This window comes from Tachypleus tridentatus, chromosome 9 (genome assembly GCF_004210375.1).
Source record: "Tachypleus tridentatus isolate NWPU-2018 chromosome 9, ASM421037v1, whole genome shotgun sequence".
Classification (NCBI taxonomy): Eukaryota; Metazoa; Arthropoda; class Merostomata; order Xiphosura; family Limulidae; genus Tachypleus; species Tachypleus tridentatus.
This window is the reverse complement of record NC_134833.1, coordinates 45,058,673-45,077,692: the sequence shown is the minus strand read 5'-3', so window position 1 is coordinate 45,077,692 and position 19,020 is coordinate 45,058,673. Positions and strand designations below refer to the sequence as shown.

The following is a 19,020-nucleotide window of genomic DNA, read 5'->3' as shown; positions in this document are numbered from 1 at the left end:
ACTATGGGTAAATGTTAAGGAGTTATGAACTACTGTGTTGAAACATCACTTTAATCCTTTCGGCACAGTTGGGGACCGCAGTCGACTTGAAGGTTCAGCACAGCAGGTGACCTTCCTTTATTCCTGTTATTCTTATGTATTGAATTTAACATATATAGTATTGGATACAATCACTGAATATTTCAGTAACTTTTGTTGAGTTATTGCCGAGATATCATGCTTTTAGTACTGATACCGTAATTAGTTGAAGTATCAAACATATATGTTCAGCACCATGCCAAACATTAAAAGTTGTTATTCAGTGTTGAAAGGGTTAATATGTGACATAAGAAGTAAGTAATTACGACTAAGCATCATATTTTGTGTCATATGTTTAGGAGTAGTAAACTAGATCCAAAAATTAACACATAAGTGTACATCTTAAAGAGTAAATAATTATGTCTAAGCATCAACAGTTATCTGTACATGGAAAGGAGCAACGAAACATGACCAAAAATTATATTCCAAGTGTTACATAATAAGGAGTAATTAACTACAGCTAAGCATAATCTTCTGTATGTATATATTAAGAACTGATTCTCAAGCATAAAAGTATGAGTTTTGCTGCTTGATATATTAACATGTAGTAGCACAAATTCACGTGAACACGTGATATTAGGTGAAAGTTTTCACAAGCCTGGGGTATGTGTATCTTTCAATATGAATTTGCAAAAAACACAAAAGGAAATAGTTGTCTTTGTACAGAGGTTAGTATTCATTTTGGAATTATAATATGTTCATATGAATTAAACAAACAAGTAAAATGATAAAAATGCTATCCTTCTAAATGTTTAGGATAAGATTATTTTCAAAACTTATCAACAGACAATATCATGGTTGTTAGTCATTTCTAATAGAATTTTGCAGTGTAAGTATGAATAAATGATATGAAATAAAAAACTATATATATGAAAAAGTTATTACCACAAGTTAACATTAAGATTTCTTAAAATCTTGATTTATATACTACTGTGGCTGATAGAAGAAATGAAATTATTTATAAATAAAAACTGTATCTATGAAACATTTTATTCTCACACTTCAACATCCTGAATCTTTTTAAGATTCATTATGCTCAGGTAGTATTATGAGAGCCATGAAAGTACTTTATTGTATTATTTTCTTTATTTTTTTATTAAGTTTTATGTTCAAATGATCTACAAGGTAATATTATTGAAGTTTTAATAAGGTTTATCTCACTGGCCAAGCTTGTTTGAAGATACGTTTTCATATTATTTTGAAAAAAATTATACAAAACCTAGTCAAATTACATACTGATTGACTGTTTCCTTAAGTATCACCTTTTCACATAAAATGTTACTTCATATTACAAAAAAGGAAAATAAAGTAGCATATATATGTGTGTGTGTGTATTGAATCTTCATAAATTTTTTCTTGAAATGTATTTATTTTGCACTGAACAAGAATATAATTGTATACCTGGAACCAACTCATAGATTCGTGCTTATCAATTAACACTACACGAAGTGGAACCTCCATATCTGTTTCCATCCCAGAGGTGGCACTAGTGTGGAACACTTTAATGGGGTTGTTGAGTTGATAAGCTTGTTGAATAACACCAGCTGACTGAAATGTACCTGACAAAGATGATACATAAATCTGCATGTATTTCATACCCAAATACAAAATTTCTCTAGATAATTATCATTTAACTACATGATACATATTATTATTAATCACCAGTGAAATCTTTTGTGTTAAAGATTATAAAGAATTTTTGATGATATAATAATATGAAATTTTCTCAAGAATAATAACAATAAAAAAATTTTACCATTATAGGGCATAAGTGCATATGTGAACTGATGGCATCTCATATCAGCTTCACTGTCTGGAGACTTTGAAGACCTTAGAAGGGAAATTCTCATAGTACTGCCATGAACAGCATGCCCATATTTGTTTGTATTCAGTAAGGCCACACCACAATCATATTCTGATAGGGTCACCCATTTGTGACCACATACCTGATTGAAATATATTAACAGAATTAAATAACAAAAGTAGTTTACCACAACACAATTGTAAATATTTATTCAGCATAATAAACACAAATAAACCTTTTTGTGATATTAAATAATGCTACATGAATTGAAGAATTCGCTGACATAAATAAATCGAGATATTTTTGGAACTAAAAATACTAATAAGTTGATATAATAGTCTTTTGATAATTTAAAAAATTTTGAATCCTCTCTGGTATATTAAACTTTGTAACAATACCCTAGAATGAAAGAAGTTTTTGTGATAATTCACTTTACATGTTTGGCTTTGATGTCCTACAAAAGGAAAATACTTTCAACAACAACTAGCTTCAACACACTCATTTGATAATACTGAAAAGCTCAACCTCATTTAAAACATCATTCCTCAGTTGAAGCCAACTACTATAGCTATTCTTAGAGCAAGCTTAAAGATTTTTAGAAACTGTTTCTTTGTAGTTAGGCAAAAATCTACATCATGGACTATCTGTGCTGTGCCCACCTCAGGTATTAAAATCCAGTGCTGTGCCCACAGTTTTGGGCATCACAAGTTGCAATCTTACCACTTTATTACTAGAAATCCTTTGAAAGCTGAATTGGGGTTTATTATATCAATTTGCTAATGAATTTTCCATGCAGTGATGGTAAAATATTAAATAACTTTTATTAGAGTGACAGAATAAATTAATGTATTTTCAAATTTTTCATTACTTTGATGACATTTGCAGATATTTCTTGCAATGGACAGCAACTGCCTGTTGTAGAAAGAAATCCAGAGGACAATGTTTAAACAGTCTTCCACATTTGTCTTCAGGCAGGATTACAGTAAATTAGCCTATGTGACTTTGGGCATAGTCAAATACATCAATTAACCTTCTGAATCAAAAATTGTAATTAGACCTCAAATTACTTAAGAGCTGATGGAGATATGAGCTAAAAGTTTGTAATTGAAAAAAAACATAAAAACACTCAGAGCTATTCTAGGAGTTGCTATACCTCAGATAAAAATAGCATATAACAACATGAAGTTTGGTAATCTATACTTAACTGTCTCTAAAAGTAACTGCCTATGAGCATTTCTCTTATTGAATTTGAAGAAAAACAAAATAGAAATATACAAGTTACAGTTGTCTTTAGATACATTTAACTATGAATATGTAGTGCATACATGGTTTAACACTGTAACTATGTATTCTTCTTTTACTATTATACACTAACTTATTTTTTCACTTCTACTTTCTCCATTAAAGGAACAATTTTTTAAAAATTAATACCAAACAAATATACACTACTAATGTTTATTAATAAGCATGTTACATGTCTCTTTTTTTATATGTTTTACAATGTAGGAAAAACCTCTGGCAGTTGAGAAATGATGAAAAAGTGACATTTGTAACATTAATTCATCTGTCTTGGATTATCACAAGCAGTAATTCATGTTTGTGGCACTTACCCATTGAAAGGTTAAATTTAGAAAAAACACTACAAGGAGACATAGTATCCTGTCAAAACTTCAAGGAAAGCAGAGAAATAGCAGGGTTTCATGGGCACTGCACATTAGCACAAACTACACATATAAAACCCACTGAGGTTTTCGATACTGGCATTTAGTTGACCCTAGCCACCTTTAGAATGCCATCCCAGGAACTTTTACCAATAGGAATTCAAGGTCAAAGTAGTATGTAGCAATTACTCAGATACCACGGTCCTTTCCTCCTTTCAATAGGTCATCAAACACATTTGTGGATGTTTGTATGGCACAGGAGAAAAGTTGCAGGCAGAGCCTACCCGAAAAATTCTCCTTACTGTGTAAAGATACACATATTGAAGAAAACAAATTTATTGAAAAAAATTGTCTTTCAAAGACGTTAAGAGGAATTAAAAAGAGAAAAATGATCAAGCAGGAATAAAAGGAAGTAAAGGAAATCTACAAGCAAAATTCTTTTTGAAACCATCTACAAATGGTGGATATTAACAGATTAGATACTTCACAACCTTAAATGTCAGAAAGTTGAAAATTTATTATTATTGTGTAAAATGTCTAACCTAGTATATCAATGGTTTAACCCAAACTTGACACAAATTAGATTTGTCATTTTTAACTAGACCATAAATCTCACTTTTCTGATCCAGATCTCATCAAAAATTCCATACAGGTGTGTAATGTGATTATAATTGGTATTTAACTGATTCACAACACTTATTTTATCAAAAGTAATGTTGGTAGTCACAAAACATTTGAAATACAAGGGAAAAAATATCTCAAATCAGTAAATTACAGCCTTCTGAAGTTCATGTTTATGAGAATAAAGTATTATACAAAAACACATATCTTGTAATCACATTAAACTCATCTTGTACTAACCTCATATTTTGCCCAGTCCCAAGATGTGTTAAAGTGGGTTGGGCGTTGCAAGTGGCCAAACTGAATCTCATAAGTTGCTTGATTGGCAAGAATGTTTACAGGAAATTCAACCTAAATAATGACGTTATAAAATATAAATAGTTTAATTTAGGTCTATAAATATTTCACATTTACAAACCCTTTTTTCAAATACATTAAATGAAGTATTGAGGTAACAAGAGTGAAAATATACCGTTCAAACAAACTAACCTTTATGAAAAGAAACAACAAAACTTTTCAAAGTTTTATTCTAATGCTAGTTAGTAAATGTAATAAAAAGTACAGTTTGAATATTAAAAAATAAAGTAACTTGAAATTTTTGTATCTATAAGTTCTAAATGTATTGTTAAAGGATAATCTCAGTAAGTTACACAAATATTAAACAATTTAGAAATGAGGTTTAATGTTTTATTTTTCCTTGGAAAAATTAATATCTGGTTAAAACCCACTCAAAGGGGATTTCACTATACCAATTTCTCAGCCAGCTGGTACTAGAAAGCAGGTTTCTTCCACTTCAGTAGATGAAAACAGAATGGTTTGTTTGTTGTTAAACACAAAGCTACACAATGGGTTATCTGTGATCTTCCAACCACAAGTATAACAACCCAATAAAGGAGGAAAGAATTTGAATAGAAGAGAACACACGAGAGAACTTCCCCATCATCTGTACAAAGTCTTACTCAGATAAACTGTGCACTAGGTTACTACAAGTAGGGATAGCAGACATATTCCACATGTGAGAAGAAGAATCACATTTTGTGATGTCAATTTGTCAAGTAATAGTATAACTTAAAATGTAAAATATATAAAATGTTAAAGTAATCTCGCTCAAAATTCTGTCTCAATAACAACTACTGAAAAGTAGAAGAAAAAGCTTAACACTTTTTGTTATCGCCAATTTTATGGAAGTATCAGATGAAGGGAGTATTACCTGTAAAGCAACTCCAGCCATAAGTATCAGTATATATATATATATATAATTTTTTTTTTTAACTTTGAGGGGTTTCCTTTATTTTACATGGAATCTTCACAGAAACAATTAACAACCCACCTTTTTAGATCCTCTGAGAACACTGGAGAATGGCAGCTGAAGGGAAATGAAACCCATAAGTAGAAAAAAAATGGGAATGTGGTACCAGTAATGGGTCACAAAGTTATCATGGGTATTCTATATTTTTGCCTGCAATAGCAGATACTGTCAGGTTTACACGCCCAGATTCTTTTACAGTAAATATCTGTGATTTGTTGTCAATAAATGTCAACAATAAACAAATTCCACATAATCCACTTGTTTTAAAATAATATATTCAAAACTAGACAATCATATGTACAAAAATTCTTTAAACTATAGAATATCACAGTTTTATCTAAAACTAAATTATTTTCTCTTCTTGTTGAAAGTCCATATAGTCTGGTTCAGTTACTTCAGAACCAACTGATAAGATGAAATATTTATCTTTAATCTGTTTCCATCAAAACAGTTGCATCCAAAACTTTAAATAATTTTCTCCTTTTTGTTAATGTAAAAACAGGGAGGGTTCAATTATTTTAGAACACCCTTTAAGAAGAAAACTGTACTCTTCATCTCTGTTAAACTGTGAAACTCAACATTAAAATATTAACCATTTCAAATAAACTAATAACCACACAGTCTATCTTTGCTTCCAGTAACTTAGAGTCTTATAACTTTGACTTCTTTAGAAATCATCCATCATGGCTAAACAGCCAATCACTCAGTCTAGGTATGTCTAATTATGTATCAGTTAATTTGCTCTCTATAACTCCACATAATTACAGCATTTGACAAAAAAAAATCTAGAAATATCTAGCCCTCTAGTGATAACACTATTACACACAATGATAAAAATTTAAAAGATTCAAGTACAATGATGTCAACAATATCACAAAAGCCTAGTATAACAACACTGCACACACAATACTTGTTTCAAATTACGAAACAAAATTTGTCATAACTATTGCCTATAAAATAAATAATTTTTACACTATTGTCATGAAAATCAAACAATCATTAAAAAAAACTAAGTAATAACTCTTAATCGAAACAGTTTTGTATATCCAATATATACAGAAGACACTGACAGCCACAAGAGGAAAAAACATAATGAGAAAGGGGAAAAAAGGGAAGGTAGAGAATAAAGCCAATAATACTATGTAACAAAAATTTTTACTTGTTTTTGTTCCTGGGCAAAAAGTATTATTTCCCAATTGCTTATGCCTAAAGTAAATAGAAAAGACCTATTTTTCTCTTCAAACTTTGCTTTTGTGACATGGGTAATGAAATTTTCAAATTTACCCATATTCCAGAACATTCCAGGTAGACTTAGTGCTAAGTAGTTGATAGAGAATTTTCTTGAAGTTAGAAGAATTTTCAAGACTTTCTAGAATTTGTAGAACTTCCAAGAATTTTCTAGAATGTTGTAGAATTTATGAGAATTTTCAAGAACCTTTTGGAAGTTTCTAGAACTTTCCATAGTAATATATATATATACAGGGGATCACCACTTCAGTTTAGTTCTAACTGCCTAAGTGAACACACAAACCTATATGATTTTATCAGAGATGGCATCAAGAAGCTGCAAGCATTCTCCAGATGCATTCTGCTATGTATATGGCCAATTTATCAAGGCAAGGGCAAAAAAGTACTCTGTGACAGCATCTACTAAAATGTGTGAAGCCTACAAGGCATATTTCAGCATGCCTGTATGGGGATCAAGATAAACCCTGGGCACCTCATTTTACCTGCGAGCACTGCAAAAAAACTCTAGAAGGTAAGACAGACAACTTTTGCTTGCTTGAATAGTAAGATTTTATATTATACAAATTATAGACCTTTTAAAATTTAAATATCTTTTGGTGTACCTCAAAGAGGAATACAACAGCATCAAGACCTTGCTAGAAGCTATTAAGTATGATGAGTATGGCTGGGATGTTATCGGAGACTTAAAGATGGTGGCATTCCTGATGAGTCTCCAAGGAGGCTTTACCAAGTTTCCCTGTTATCTTTGCCTTTGGGACAGCATGGACACCACAGTACACTACAACAAGAAGCACTGGCCACAATGAACTGAATTCTCTGTGGGGAGGCACATTGTCAAATGTGAGCCACTGGTGGACCTCCAGAAGGTGTTGCTCCCACCATTGCACATAAAATTGGGTCTTATGAAACAATTTGTCACAGCTCTTGATAAGGGGTCTGCAACCTTCAAGTACCTTCGAGACTTCTTCCCTAAGAAGATCCTGGTTGCACAGAATTCCCCAAGAAGCTCAGAAGGAAGGAAAAAAAAGCTTGGGGCAGCTTTGTCACAGTGTTTTGGGGCTTCTTGGGCAATCACAAGGCCAAAAATTATGTGGAACTGGTTGAAGCTCTGGTGAAAAACTATGGCAAAATAGGCTGCAGGATGTCCCTGAAAGTCCATATCTTTGATGCTTATCTTAATAAATTCAAGAACATGAGAGCGTATTCAGAGAAACTAGGTGAGTGCTTCCACCAAGATATACTAGACTTTGAATGCTGTTGCCAAGGAGTGTATAATGAAAACATGACGGGAGACTATATTTGGGAGCTGATACATGAAAGTGATTTACATTACAGTTGCAAATCTTGAAAAACTACTCACTTCTAAACATTTTAGTTAATTTTTGTAAAATTTAGTATAAATACATGTAAATCTTGATTCATATGTTGTTTAATTCAGTCCTTATGTAAATGAAAATGTGCAAATTTGCTCATTTTTACATAAAAAATAGGTTAATTTCTAAATTTCATTATATAGGTCACAAAAGCAAAGTTTGAAGGGAATAATGGCCATTTTCTATACTTTTACAACATAAATAATTAAGAAATAACACATACTATCCAGAAACAAAATTTGTGTAACATAGTGTAATGTCATCCTCTAGTCTACAATAGTCAATAGAAAAGAATCACTGTTAATCAAACACCCAAGTGAAATATTGAATGGTGAGAAATGCAAGGACTTAGCTTCAGGAATGTTGCAACCATGTTGCAGACACCAATGGCAAAATATTCATTGTCTGTTGTAAGCAACCAAGAAGAAGGGGTGTATTGAATAAGAAAAGAGGTTGCCATACATGCAGAGAGTCTGGATCACTCCACAAGGAAATAGAGAAAAACTAGGCATAAAGCCAGATTGTGGGTAAGGCAGGATCAAACACCAATAACCAGTACTAGAAGATAAGTGACTTGAATAGAAAAGAGTCAGTGGAAAAGGTAACTGAAGCAGTAGTAAGATGGGAGGGTAATTATATCTGTAATAGTTAGTCCAACCCAGATTGAAGGCTTTCATCACCAGGGCCAACAAATGAGGAATCAAAGATCAGAATAGAGGGAGAGCAGCCTTGTTGTTTTTATTATTATTATTATTATTATTATTATAAGTTATCTATTTCAACAATCAGATTACACAGAAATTGAGAGATAGCTTGCCCAGTACATCTTTGCATGGAATAGCATGAATGCCTGTTTCATTCTTCAGCTGCTTGAGGCATGCAGTGTTTAAACAAATATATCATGGAAACAGCTTGTTTACATGTGATGTGTGTTGGTTTTCCAGAAAAAGATTGTTTTCACTATGTTGTACACTGCTGTCTAGGGCATGTGAATGGCTTATGCTATTAACCTTTGAGCTCATGGATTATCATTTGTTGTAAATGGTACACTTTAATAAGCACAACTGAAGTGTAACTTATTGCAGATCTCTTTCTAACTGGTCCTTAACCAACATTGATCTATACTTCATTTTACAATGGTGTTAAGAACAAGGAATATCTCAATCACACAAATTATAAATACTAAATCTGTGAGTGCATAAATATTTTCAGAGGCAAAGCTAGATGTATCCATATACATTTATACATAACATTAAAATTTCAAGATACAAATTTTCTTTGATATTCAATGCTAAACATGTTACAGATTTAGTTATTACAGTTAATCTCTCATAAAGCAAAAGAGACTAACGCAAAAACTTTTGCATTGTAGTTGTATGAACTATTAATACTAACTGTTTTGTAACAATAGTGTGGAAAATAATGCCAAATTTAAATGTTTACAAAACTTTATATATTGCCTATATAGTTAAAAAGTAATCAGAATGTGGCATTTCAGATTTAAATTTTTAAATTCTCCCAAAGGCCATCTAGACCCACACAAGCAAGGGGTGAGAGAATCCTATTTCACGCTTACGTGTAACTCAGGTTTACACCTAGCTATGTTCCTGATTATGTACCAAAAAAAGCTAGTACAAACCATTATCAAAATAAATCAATTCCATTGGCATCACACTATCTAGTAAATGGATTATAATGTCAAAATATTCTTGCAACACACACACTATAATAACAACTTTATATCTCAACAAGCATATATGTATGACATAACCTCAGTTTATTGCACTACTTCAAAAATACAAGTAGCGAGAATATTTACCTTATACCAAAGTTATGTGGTGCATATCCCTTCAAGGTAAAGTAATATTTTTGTCAAAGGTATCAGATGACAAAGCCTTCACATTGTGCGATATTATTAATATGCATATATATAATTTTTTTTTAACTTTGAGGGGTTTCCTTTATTTTACATGGAATCTTCACAGAAACAATTAACAACCCACCTTTTTAGATCCTCTGAGAACACTGGAGAATGGCAGCTGAAGGGAAATGAAACCCATAAGTAGAAAAAAAATGGGAATGTGGTACCAGTAATGGGTCACAAAGTTATCATGGGTATTCTATATTTTTGCCTGCAATAGCAGATACTGTCAGGTTTACACGCCCAGATTCTTTTACAGTAAATATCTGTGATTTGTTGTCAATAAATGTCAACAATAAACAAATTCCACATAATCCACTTGTTTTAAAATAATATATTCAAAACTAGACAATCATATGTACAAAAATTCTTTAAACTATAGAATATCACAGTTTTATCTAAAACTAAATTATTTTCTCTTCTTGTTGAAAGTCCATATAGTCTGGTTCAGTTACTTCAGAACCAACTGATAAGATGAAATATTTATCTTTAATCTGTTTCCATCAAAACAGTTGCATCCAAAACTTTAAATAATTTTCTCCTTTTTTGTTAATGTAAAAACAGGGAGGGTTCAATTATTTTAGAACACCCTTTAAGAAGAAAACTGTACTCTTCATCTCTGTTAAACTGTGAAACTCAACATTAAAATATTAACCATTTCAAATAAACTAATAACCACACAGTCTATCTTTGCTTCCAGTAACTTAGAGTCTTATAACTTTGACTTCTTTAGAAATCATCCATCATGGCTAAACAGCCAATCACTCAGTCTAGGTATGTCTAATTATGTATCAGTTAATTTGCTCTCTATAACTCCACGTAATTACAGCATTTGACAAAAAAAAATCTAGAAATATCTAGCCCTCTAGTGATAACACTATTACACACAATGATAAAAATTTAAAAGATTCAAGTACAATGATGTCAACAATATCACAAAAGCCTAGTATAACAACACTGCACACACAATACTTGTTTCAAATTATGAAACAAAATTTGTCATAACTATTGCCTATAAAATAAATAATTTTTACACTATTGTCATGAAAATCAAACAATCATTAAAAAAAAACTAAGTAATAACTCTTAATCGAAACAGTTTTGTATATCCAATATATACAGAAGACACTGACAGCCACAAGAGGAAAAAACATAATGAGAAAGGGGGAAAAAAGGGAAGGTAGAGAATAAAGCCAATAATACTATGTAACAAAAATTTTTACTTGTTTTTGTTCCTGGGCAAAAAAGTATTATTTCCCAATTGCTTATGCCTAAAGTAAATAGAAAAGACCTATTTTTCTCTTCAAACTTTGCTTTTGTGACATGGGTAATGAAATTTTCAAATTTACCCATATTCCAGAACATTCCAGGTAGACTTAGTGCTAAGTAGTTGATAGAGAATTTTCTTGAAGTTAGAAGAATTTTCAAGACTTTCTAGAATTTGTAGAACTTCCAAGAATTTGTAGAACTTCCAAGAATTTTCTAGAATGTTGTAGAATTTATGAGAATTTTCAAGAACCTTTTGGAAGTTTCTAGAACTTTCCATAGTAATATATATATATACAGGGGATCACCACTTCAGTTTAGTTCTAACTGCCTAAGTGAACACACAAACCTATATGATTTTATCAGAGATGGCATCAAGAAGCTGCAAGCATTCTCCAGATGCATTCTGCTATGTATATGGCCAATTTATCAAGGCAAGGGCAAAAAAGTACTCTGTGACAGCATCTACTAAAATGTGTGAAGCCTACAAGGCATATTTCAGCATGCCTGTATGGGGATCAAGATAAACCCTGGGCACCTCATTTTACCTGCGAGCACTGCAAAAAAACTCTAGAAGGTAAGACAGACAACTTTTGCTTGCTTGAATAGTAAGATTTTATATTATACAAATTATAGACCTTTTAAAATTTAAATATCTTTTGGTGTACCTCAAAGAGGAATACAACAGCATCAAGACCTTGCTAGAAGCTATTAAGTATGATGAGTATGGCTGGGATGTTATCGGAGACTTAAAGATGGTGGCATTCCTGATGAGTCTCCAAGGAGGCTTTACCAAGTTTCCCTGTTATCTTTGCCTTTGGGACAGCATGGACACCACAGTACACTACAACAAGAAGCACTGGCCACAATGAACTGAATTCTCTGTGGGGAGGCACATTGTCAAATGTGAGCCACTGGTGGACCTCCAGAAGGTGTTGCTCCCACCATTGCACATAAAATTGGGTCTTATGAAACAATTTGTCACAGCTCTTGATAAGGGGTCTGCAACCTTCAAGTACCTTCGAGACTTCTTCCCTAAGAAGATCCTGGTTGCACAGAATTCCCCAAGAAGCTCAGAAGGAAGGAAAAAAAAGCTTGGGGCAGCTTTGTCACAGTGTTTTGGGGCTTCTTGGGCAATCACAAGGCCAAAAATTATGTGGAACTGGTTGAAGCTCTGGTGAAAAACTATGGCAAAATAGGCTGCAGGATGTCCCTGAAAGTCCATATCTTTGATGCTTATCTTAATAAATTCAAGAACATGAGAGCGTATTCAGAGAAACTAGGTGAGTGCTTCCACCAAGATATACTAGACTTTGAATGCTGTTGCCAAGGAGTGTATAATGAAAACATGACGGGAGACTATATTTGGGAGCTGATACATGAAAGTGATTTACATTACAGTTGCAAATCTTGAAAAACTACTCACTTCTAAACATTTTAGTTAATTTTTGTAAAATTTAGTATAAATACATGTAAATCTTGATTCATATGTTGTTTAATTCAGTCCTTATGTAAATGAAAATGTGCAAATTTGCTCATTTTTACATAAAAAATAGGTTAATTTCTAAATTTCATTATATAGGTCACAAAAGCAAAGTTTGAAGGGAATAATGGCCATTTTCTATACTTTTACAACATAAATAATTAAGAAATAACACATACTATCCAGAAACAAAATTTGTGTAACATAGTGTAATGTCATCCTCTAGTCTACAATAGTCAATAGAAAAGAATCACTGTTAATCAAACACCCAAGTGAAATATTGAATGGTGAGAAATGCAAGGACTTAGCTTCAGGAATGTTGCAACCATGTTGCAGACACCAATGGCAAAATATTCATTGTCTGTTGTAAGCAACCAAGAAGAAGGGGTGTATTGAATAAGAAAAGAGGTTGCCATACATGCAGAGAGTCTGGATCACTCCACAAGGAAATAGAGAAAAACTAGGCATAAAGCCAGATTGTGGGTAAGGCAGGATCAAACACCAATAACCAGTACTAGAAGATAAGTGACTTGAATAGAAAAAGAGTCAGTGGAAAAGGTAACTGAAGCAGTAGTAAGATGGGAGGGTAATTATATCTGTAATAGTTAGTCCAACCCAGATTGAAGGCTTTCATCACCAGGGCCAACAAATGAGGAATCAAAGATCAGAATAGAGGGAGAGCATCCTTGTTGTTTTTATTATTATTATTATTATTATTATTATTATTATAAGTTATCTATTTCAACAATCAGATTACACAGAAATTGAGAGATAGCTTGCCCAGTACATCTTTGCATGGAATAGCATGAATGCCTGTTTCATTCTTCAGCTGCTTGAGGCATGCAGTGTTTAAACAAATATATCATGGAAACAGCTTGTTTACATGTGATGTGTGTTGGTTTTCCAGAAAAAGATTGTTTTCACTATGTTGTACACTGCTGTCTAGGGCATGTGAATGGCTTATGCTATTAACCTTTGAGCTCATGGATTATCATTTGTTGTAAAATGGTACACTTTAATAAGCACAACTGAAGTGTAACTTATTGCAGATCTCTTTCTAACTGGTCCTTAACCAACATTGATCTATACTTCATTTTACAATGGTGTTAAGAACAAGGAATATCTCAATCACACAAATTATAAATACTAAATCTGTGAGTGCATAAATATTTTCAGAGGCAAAGCTAGATGTATCCATATACATTTATACATAACATTAAAATTTCAAGATACAAATTTTCTTTGATATTCAATGCTAAACATGTTACAGATTTAGTTATTACAGTTAATCTCTCATAAAGCAAAAGAGACTAACGCAAAAACTTTTGCATTGTAGTTGTATGAACTATTAATACTAACTGTTTTGTAACAATAGTGTGGAAAATAATGCCAAATTTAAATGTTTACAAAACTTTATATATTGCCTATATAGTTAAAAAGTAATCAGAATGTGGCATTTCAGATTTAAATTTTTAAATTCTCCCAAAGGCCATCTAGACCCACACAAGCAAGGGGTGAGAGAATCCTATTTCACGCTTACGTGTAACTCAGGTTTACACCTAGCTATGTTCCTGATTATGTACCAAAAAAAGCTAGTACAAACCATTATCAAAATAAATCAATTCCATTGGCATCACACTATCTAGTAAATGGATTATAATGTCAAAATATTCTTGCAACACACACACTATAATAACAACTTTATATCTCAACAAGCATATATGTATGACATAACCTCAGTTTATTGCACTACTTCAAAAATACAAGTAGCGAGAATATTTACCTTATACCAAAGTTATGTGGTGCATATCCCTTCAAGGTAAAGTAATATTTTTGTCAAAGGTATCAGATGACAAAGCCTTCACATTGTGCGATATTATTAATATGCATGGTGTAGCCTTTATTTTTTTTTAATCTACATCACTGATATAAAATTGATATAACTTATCAATTTCTGGAATTGAGAATTTACTTCCACTAATACTTACCTACTCTCATCTTGTAACTATTACTGAATTGCTAGGACCACTTCTGCTGCCAGTCCAAGAATTGGCCTGATTTTTTTTTTGCTTGCTTGTCTTTTATTCCCCACTTAATTACTTATGGTGATATTTGTCTTGTAACCCTCTCTACCTACATCAATGCACCCTTTATCCTGATAATGTATATAAGCATTACATTCAGATAATGTTATTATTTCAAGACTGGATTCAAGCTGTTGTCTCTAAAACCAGCTCTTAGTGGTAAGGAAGAGTGGAAGTGTGTAAGAGAAAGTAAGTATTATCGGGAGTACATTTTCAATGTAATAAAATGTTATCTTCCAAAACATTCTTACCTTATCTTACACTACAGCTAGAATCCCACAGTGAGAAAATGGAGGGGCTGGTAAAAGCATTATTCATACAGAAAAAATCTGTATAAATCATGGGTGTGTTCAATGGAAGATTGGCAACCTAGGTGAAGGGCATCACGCTAAATCCAGAACAGGTTTACTCTTCAGACGTAACTTAATTCATGTATTTTGGGTGGAAGTTTACAGGATTTATCATCACTACTGGCCATCCTCTAATCAAACAGACAAGGCTACACTGCTTGAGGTTAAAATTATAGAACCATGGTTTCTATATCCCACATTAGCAACTAGGGTAATTGGACCACAATATGTATTATGACAAGAAGGTAGGAAACACTGCAGAGAACAAACCTTCTCAAAATAAAGAAGTCTGTAAAGCTTTCACCCCAAGCTCAGAATGTTTGGATCCTATATGAAACATTCAACTTGAGTAAACAGAACTCATCTGGTCTGAAAGGAATTACAAACAAGTGAGCAAGGTAAATTCTTCTTGTCTCTGGAATTATGAGGAGGGTGTCAAACATATTGTGCTCAACAAGGACCCAGAATAGAACCACTCTGAATTTGAAATTACAAGGAGACAGTGGACCCTCTTCCAGGAACAATGTATTGAACTAATATTGATGGCCATACTAAACCCAACCAGATAGTTCAGCATCAAACCTAAACTAATACTACAAATAAGCTCCCATGTAGGCTTCCTACTCCCAGGTAGAACAAAGTGGAGTAAATTCTCTCTAACAATCTGAAGGCAAAGTGACTGGAATATGGGTGGGGGAAGGCTTCCCTAAGTACACAAGTAGAATCTCGGAGGAGAGGGTGTCCTGAGGAAGTGTGCTCTGGAAACAGTGCAACAGATGAACCAAGTTCCCATAATTTTTAAATGCAAACTGACCCTAATTTGTTCAATCCAATGGCTGGCAGAGATGGGCAGGATCCACTTATGCTTTATTAATGATAATCCAATTGTTGAGCAGGTATCACCAGGCATCAGAAACGGGACAGGAGAGACCTGATTTGCCTTCATGCCAGAAATAACAATCCAGAAATTCATGCTGTTTATTTCTTTTATGACAATTAACTGAGTAACATGAAGAATACTCAAAGTATTTCCAATGAGTGTAGTACAGATAAACCCATCAGTGAATGCATTATTCAAAACAAGTGATAATATTATCTGAATGAGGTGCTTATATAGTGTACCAGAATAGAGGGCACACTGACACAGGTAGAATGAGCCAACAGACAAATATTATATGAATGAGGTGCTTATATACAGTATAAGAATAGAGGTCACATTGACGTAGGTAGCAAGTGTCAAGAGACAAATATCTGTAGGGACAATTAAGTGGGGTATAAAAGACTGGACCAAGCAAGAAAAATTCAGACCAATGCTTAGATTGGCAAAGGAAAAAATCCTGGCAGTTATTTAATAGCTGTAGTGTGAGAGGAGATAACTGTGTTTTGGAACTTCATCTTTTAGTATTACAGAAAGATATAAATGTGATGTAATGTTGAGTTGTAAAACTACATCTGAAGTTAACAATAGCTATTTCTTTTCATTTAGCTTACTTCTGTATAACTACATGCACATATGTGGGGTAGTTTTGAAGGATTTTGGGTGCCCCTATTTTAATGATGTAAGAAAATTATGCTTATATAGTTACAGCACAGCTGCTTATAGTATGTAACATTTTCCACATTGTCTACATTCTTCTAATGAAGCATCAAGATTTTTTGCCTTGAAACAGATCCTTGTAGCATTAGCAAGGTGATAGTGCTTCATACAATATGTGTTAGCTTTGACATATATATCATTCACCAAATTGATAAAATTCATATGCACACAATTACTGGGGGCCTATTCCTTTGGTTGCCCAACTGTACATGCCCCTCCTTTCAGCAGACTTTTGTGATATAATATATAATTTTTTGTTTAAATGGAGTAAGCATGTATATATTTACACACACAAGTACATAGTTTTATTTTACAGACTTTGAGTTATGGAATACATCTACCATTAAGGGATAAAACCCAGGTTACTATAACAGTATGCCAGTATTAAACTGTTGTAGCCAATTATGTTCAGTGTTTCATAAGCCTAACTTATAGCTTTAAATTATCTTAAAATGGTACATATCTACATTCACTTAACTATGAGAAATTAAAAGGTAAAAGTATATTCAGCAACTTAAAACAATCCAAACTTTATGAATAATTTATCTAGACACTCAAGGCACATACATCACTCTGTTCAGAACAACATTAAGATGTTGTACTGCTAACTAAAACTTGGGTAATAAAATAGCTAGTGTAATGCTACTCGTAAATTTCATTTTAACAACGTGATAAATATGTTATTTATAAAGTAATGCAAATGTAACACTGAAAACTCATTAAAGATAATTTTATAATTATTCTATTACATCACTTAGTTATTACTTAATACCTTGAACTTTTTATAAGATTAATCATTCAAACATTTCAAATAAAGAATGTTCACAGTACATGCTGAAGTAAATTTCATTGTCTACCTTTAAAAATTTGTGAGATTCAAACCATGAAATGTCTGTGTCAAACTTCAAGTAAGGATGAACTGCATCCAGTGTTAATGTTTGTTTCAATTCACTATAATCTCCTACTTTAACTGACATCTCTAGTTTTACTTCAAGAGGTCCTTTCCTAATAATCTTCAATGGATGAATAACCTGAAATAAAAATAAAAAACCTTTATCATTTTTACAAAGGTAATAACTGTTTAAGTTTTGCACCACTGAAACAAAGTTTGTAAGCACATTTAACAATAACATAATACTTCAAACATTGATCTCTTCACTATCAATCTACATGTACAGTGAATATTGAGCAATACAAGCTAGAAACAACAGTAAGTACAAAATCTGAATAAAAACAATTCAGTGAATACTGGGCAATTCATTTCAGCAATAGTGATAACTATAAAATTTAATTAAATTAGCAACTACCACACACTAGTAGTTGAATTTTAGGCTTTCAATATTTATAAAACATTATAACAGGAATATAAAATTACCAAAGTTAAATGTCAGGAGAAAAAATAAACATTTACACAATTTCCTAACATAGGAAATGAATGGCAAGACAAGTGCAGTATAACTAAGAATAAAAATGACATGTTAAATATCCAGTATCATATCGGAACTTGCTATTTTCAACCTATAACTTACAGACTAAACAGCCAGATAAGAGGCCCCAAGGATCAGGTATAACTACCCTTAATTAAAACCTGTTGGCTAGAAGAAGGATAACTATTAGCACAACATGCATTTCCTATACTGAGCCTTGAACACACTAGGCCACACCAAGCCCAGTATCATAAATGAATATTTCCAGCTAAAACAAAAATCAAATATTAACAAAAAATATAAAAATCATAAAATAAAATGGAAAGAATGAGAATCTAGATAAATCACAAATTATCCAAAAAATAATCAAACACCTAAATGTGAAACTACTTATTCCTAAAGAGCAAAACAAACATAATAAAAGTTTTAATGAACACTTTAATTGCAAAACATGAATATAGTTAGTGTACATAAATACAAAAATTAACATTAAAGAAAACTGTAACAATGATAAATATTCTAATATTCCATCAAATATTGTTCTAACTTATGATAAACAAACCATACTTTAAGAAATTGCTTCCACTAACAGACATATGATGGAATTTCATCATATCTTCTAGTTTGTTCTGGACAAAATATACTCAAAGAGGCTTTTTTTGCTCATACTAACTGTCAACTGCAACTCTCTATAGTGGGTGTCTGTGATTTCTTGGTTATAAATTTCAACTATAAATGGACAGCACACAATCCACTTATTTTAAAATAATGTTTATACAAAATACATCAAACATATGT

At 32.3% G+C, this 19,020-nt stretch overlaps 1 protein-coding gene across 1 annotated transcript in view; it reads right to left on the bottom strand.

Annotated features, from left to right (window-relative positions):
• LOC143225174 (alpha-mannosidase 2C1-like) overlaps positions 1–19,020 on the bottom strand; it is a 146,280-nt gene that overhangs the window by 9,023 nt on the left and 118,237 nt on the right. Inside the window, 4 exon segments of the mRNA XM_076454133.1 lie at positions 1,480–1,637; positions 1,835–2,024; positions 4,405–4,515; positions 17,653–17,826. Of these exon segments, the coding sequence (XP_076310248.1) occupies positions 1,480–1,637; positions 1,835–2,024; positions 4,405–4,515; positions 17,653–17,826 (633 nt within the window).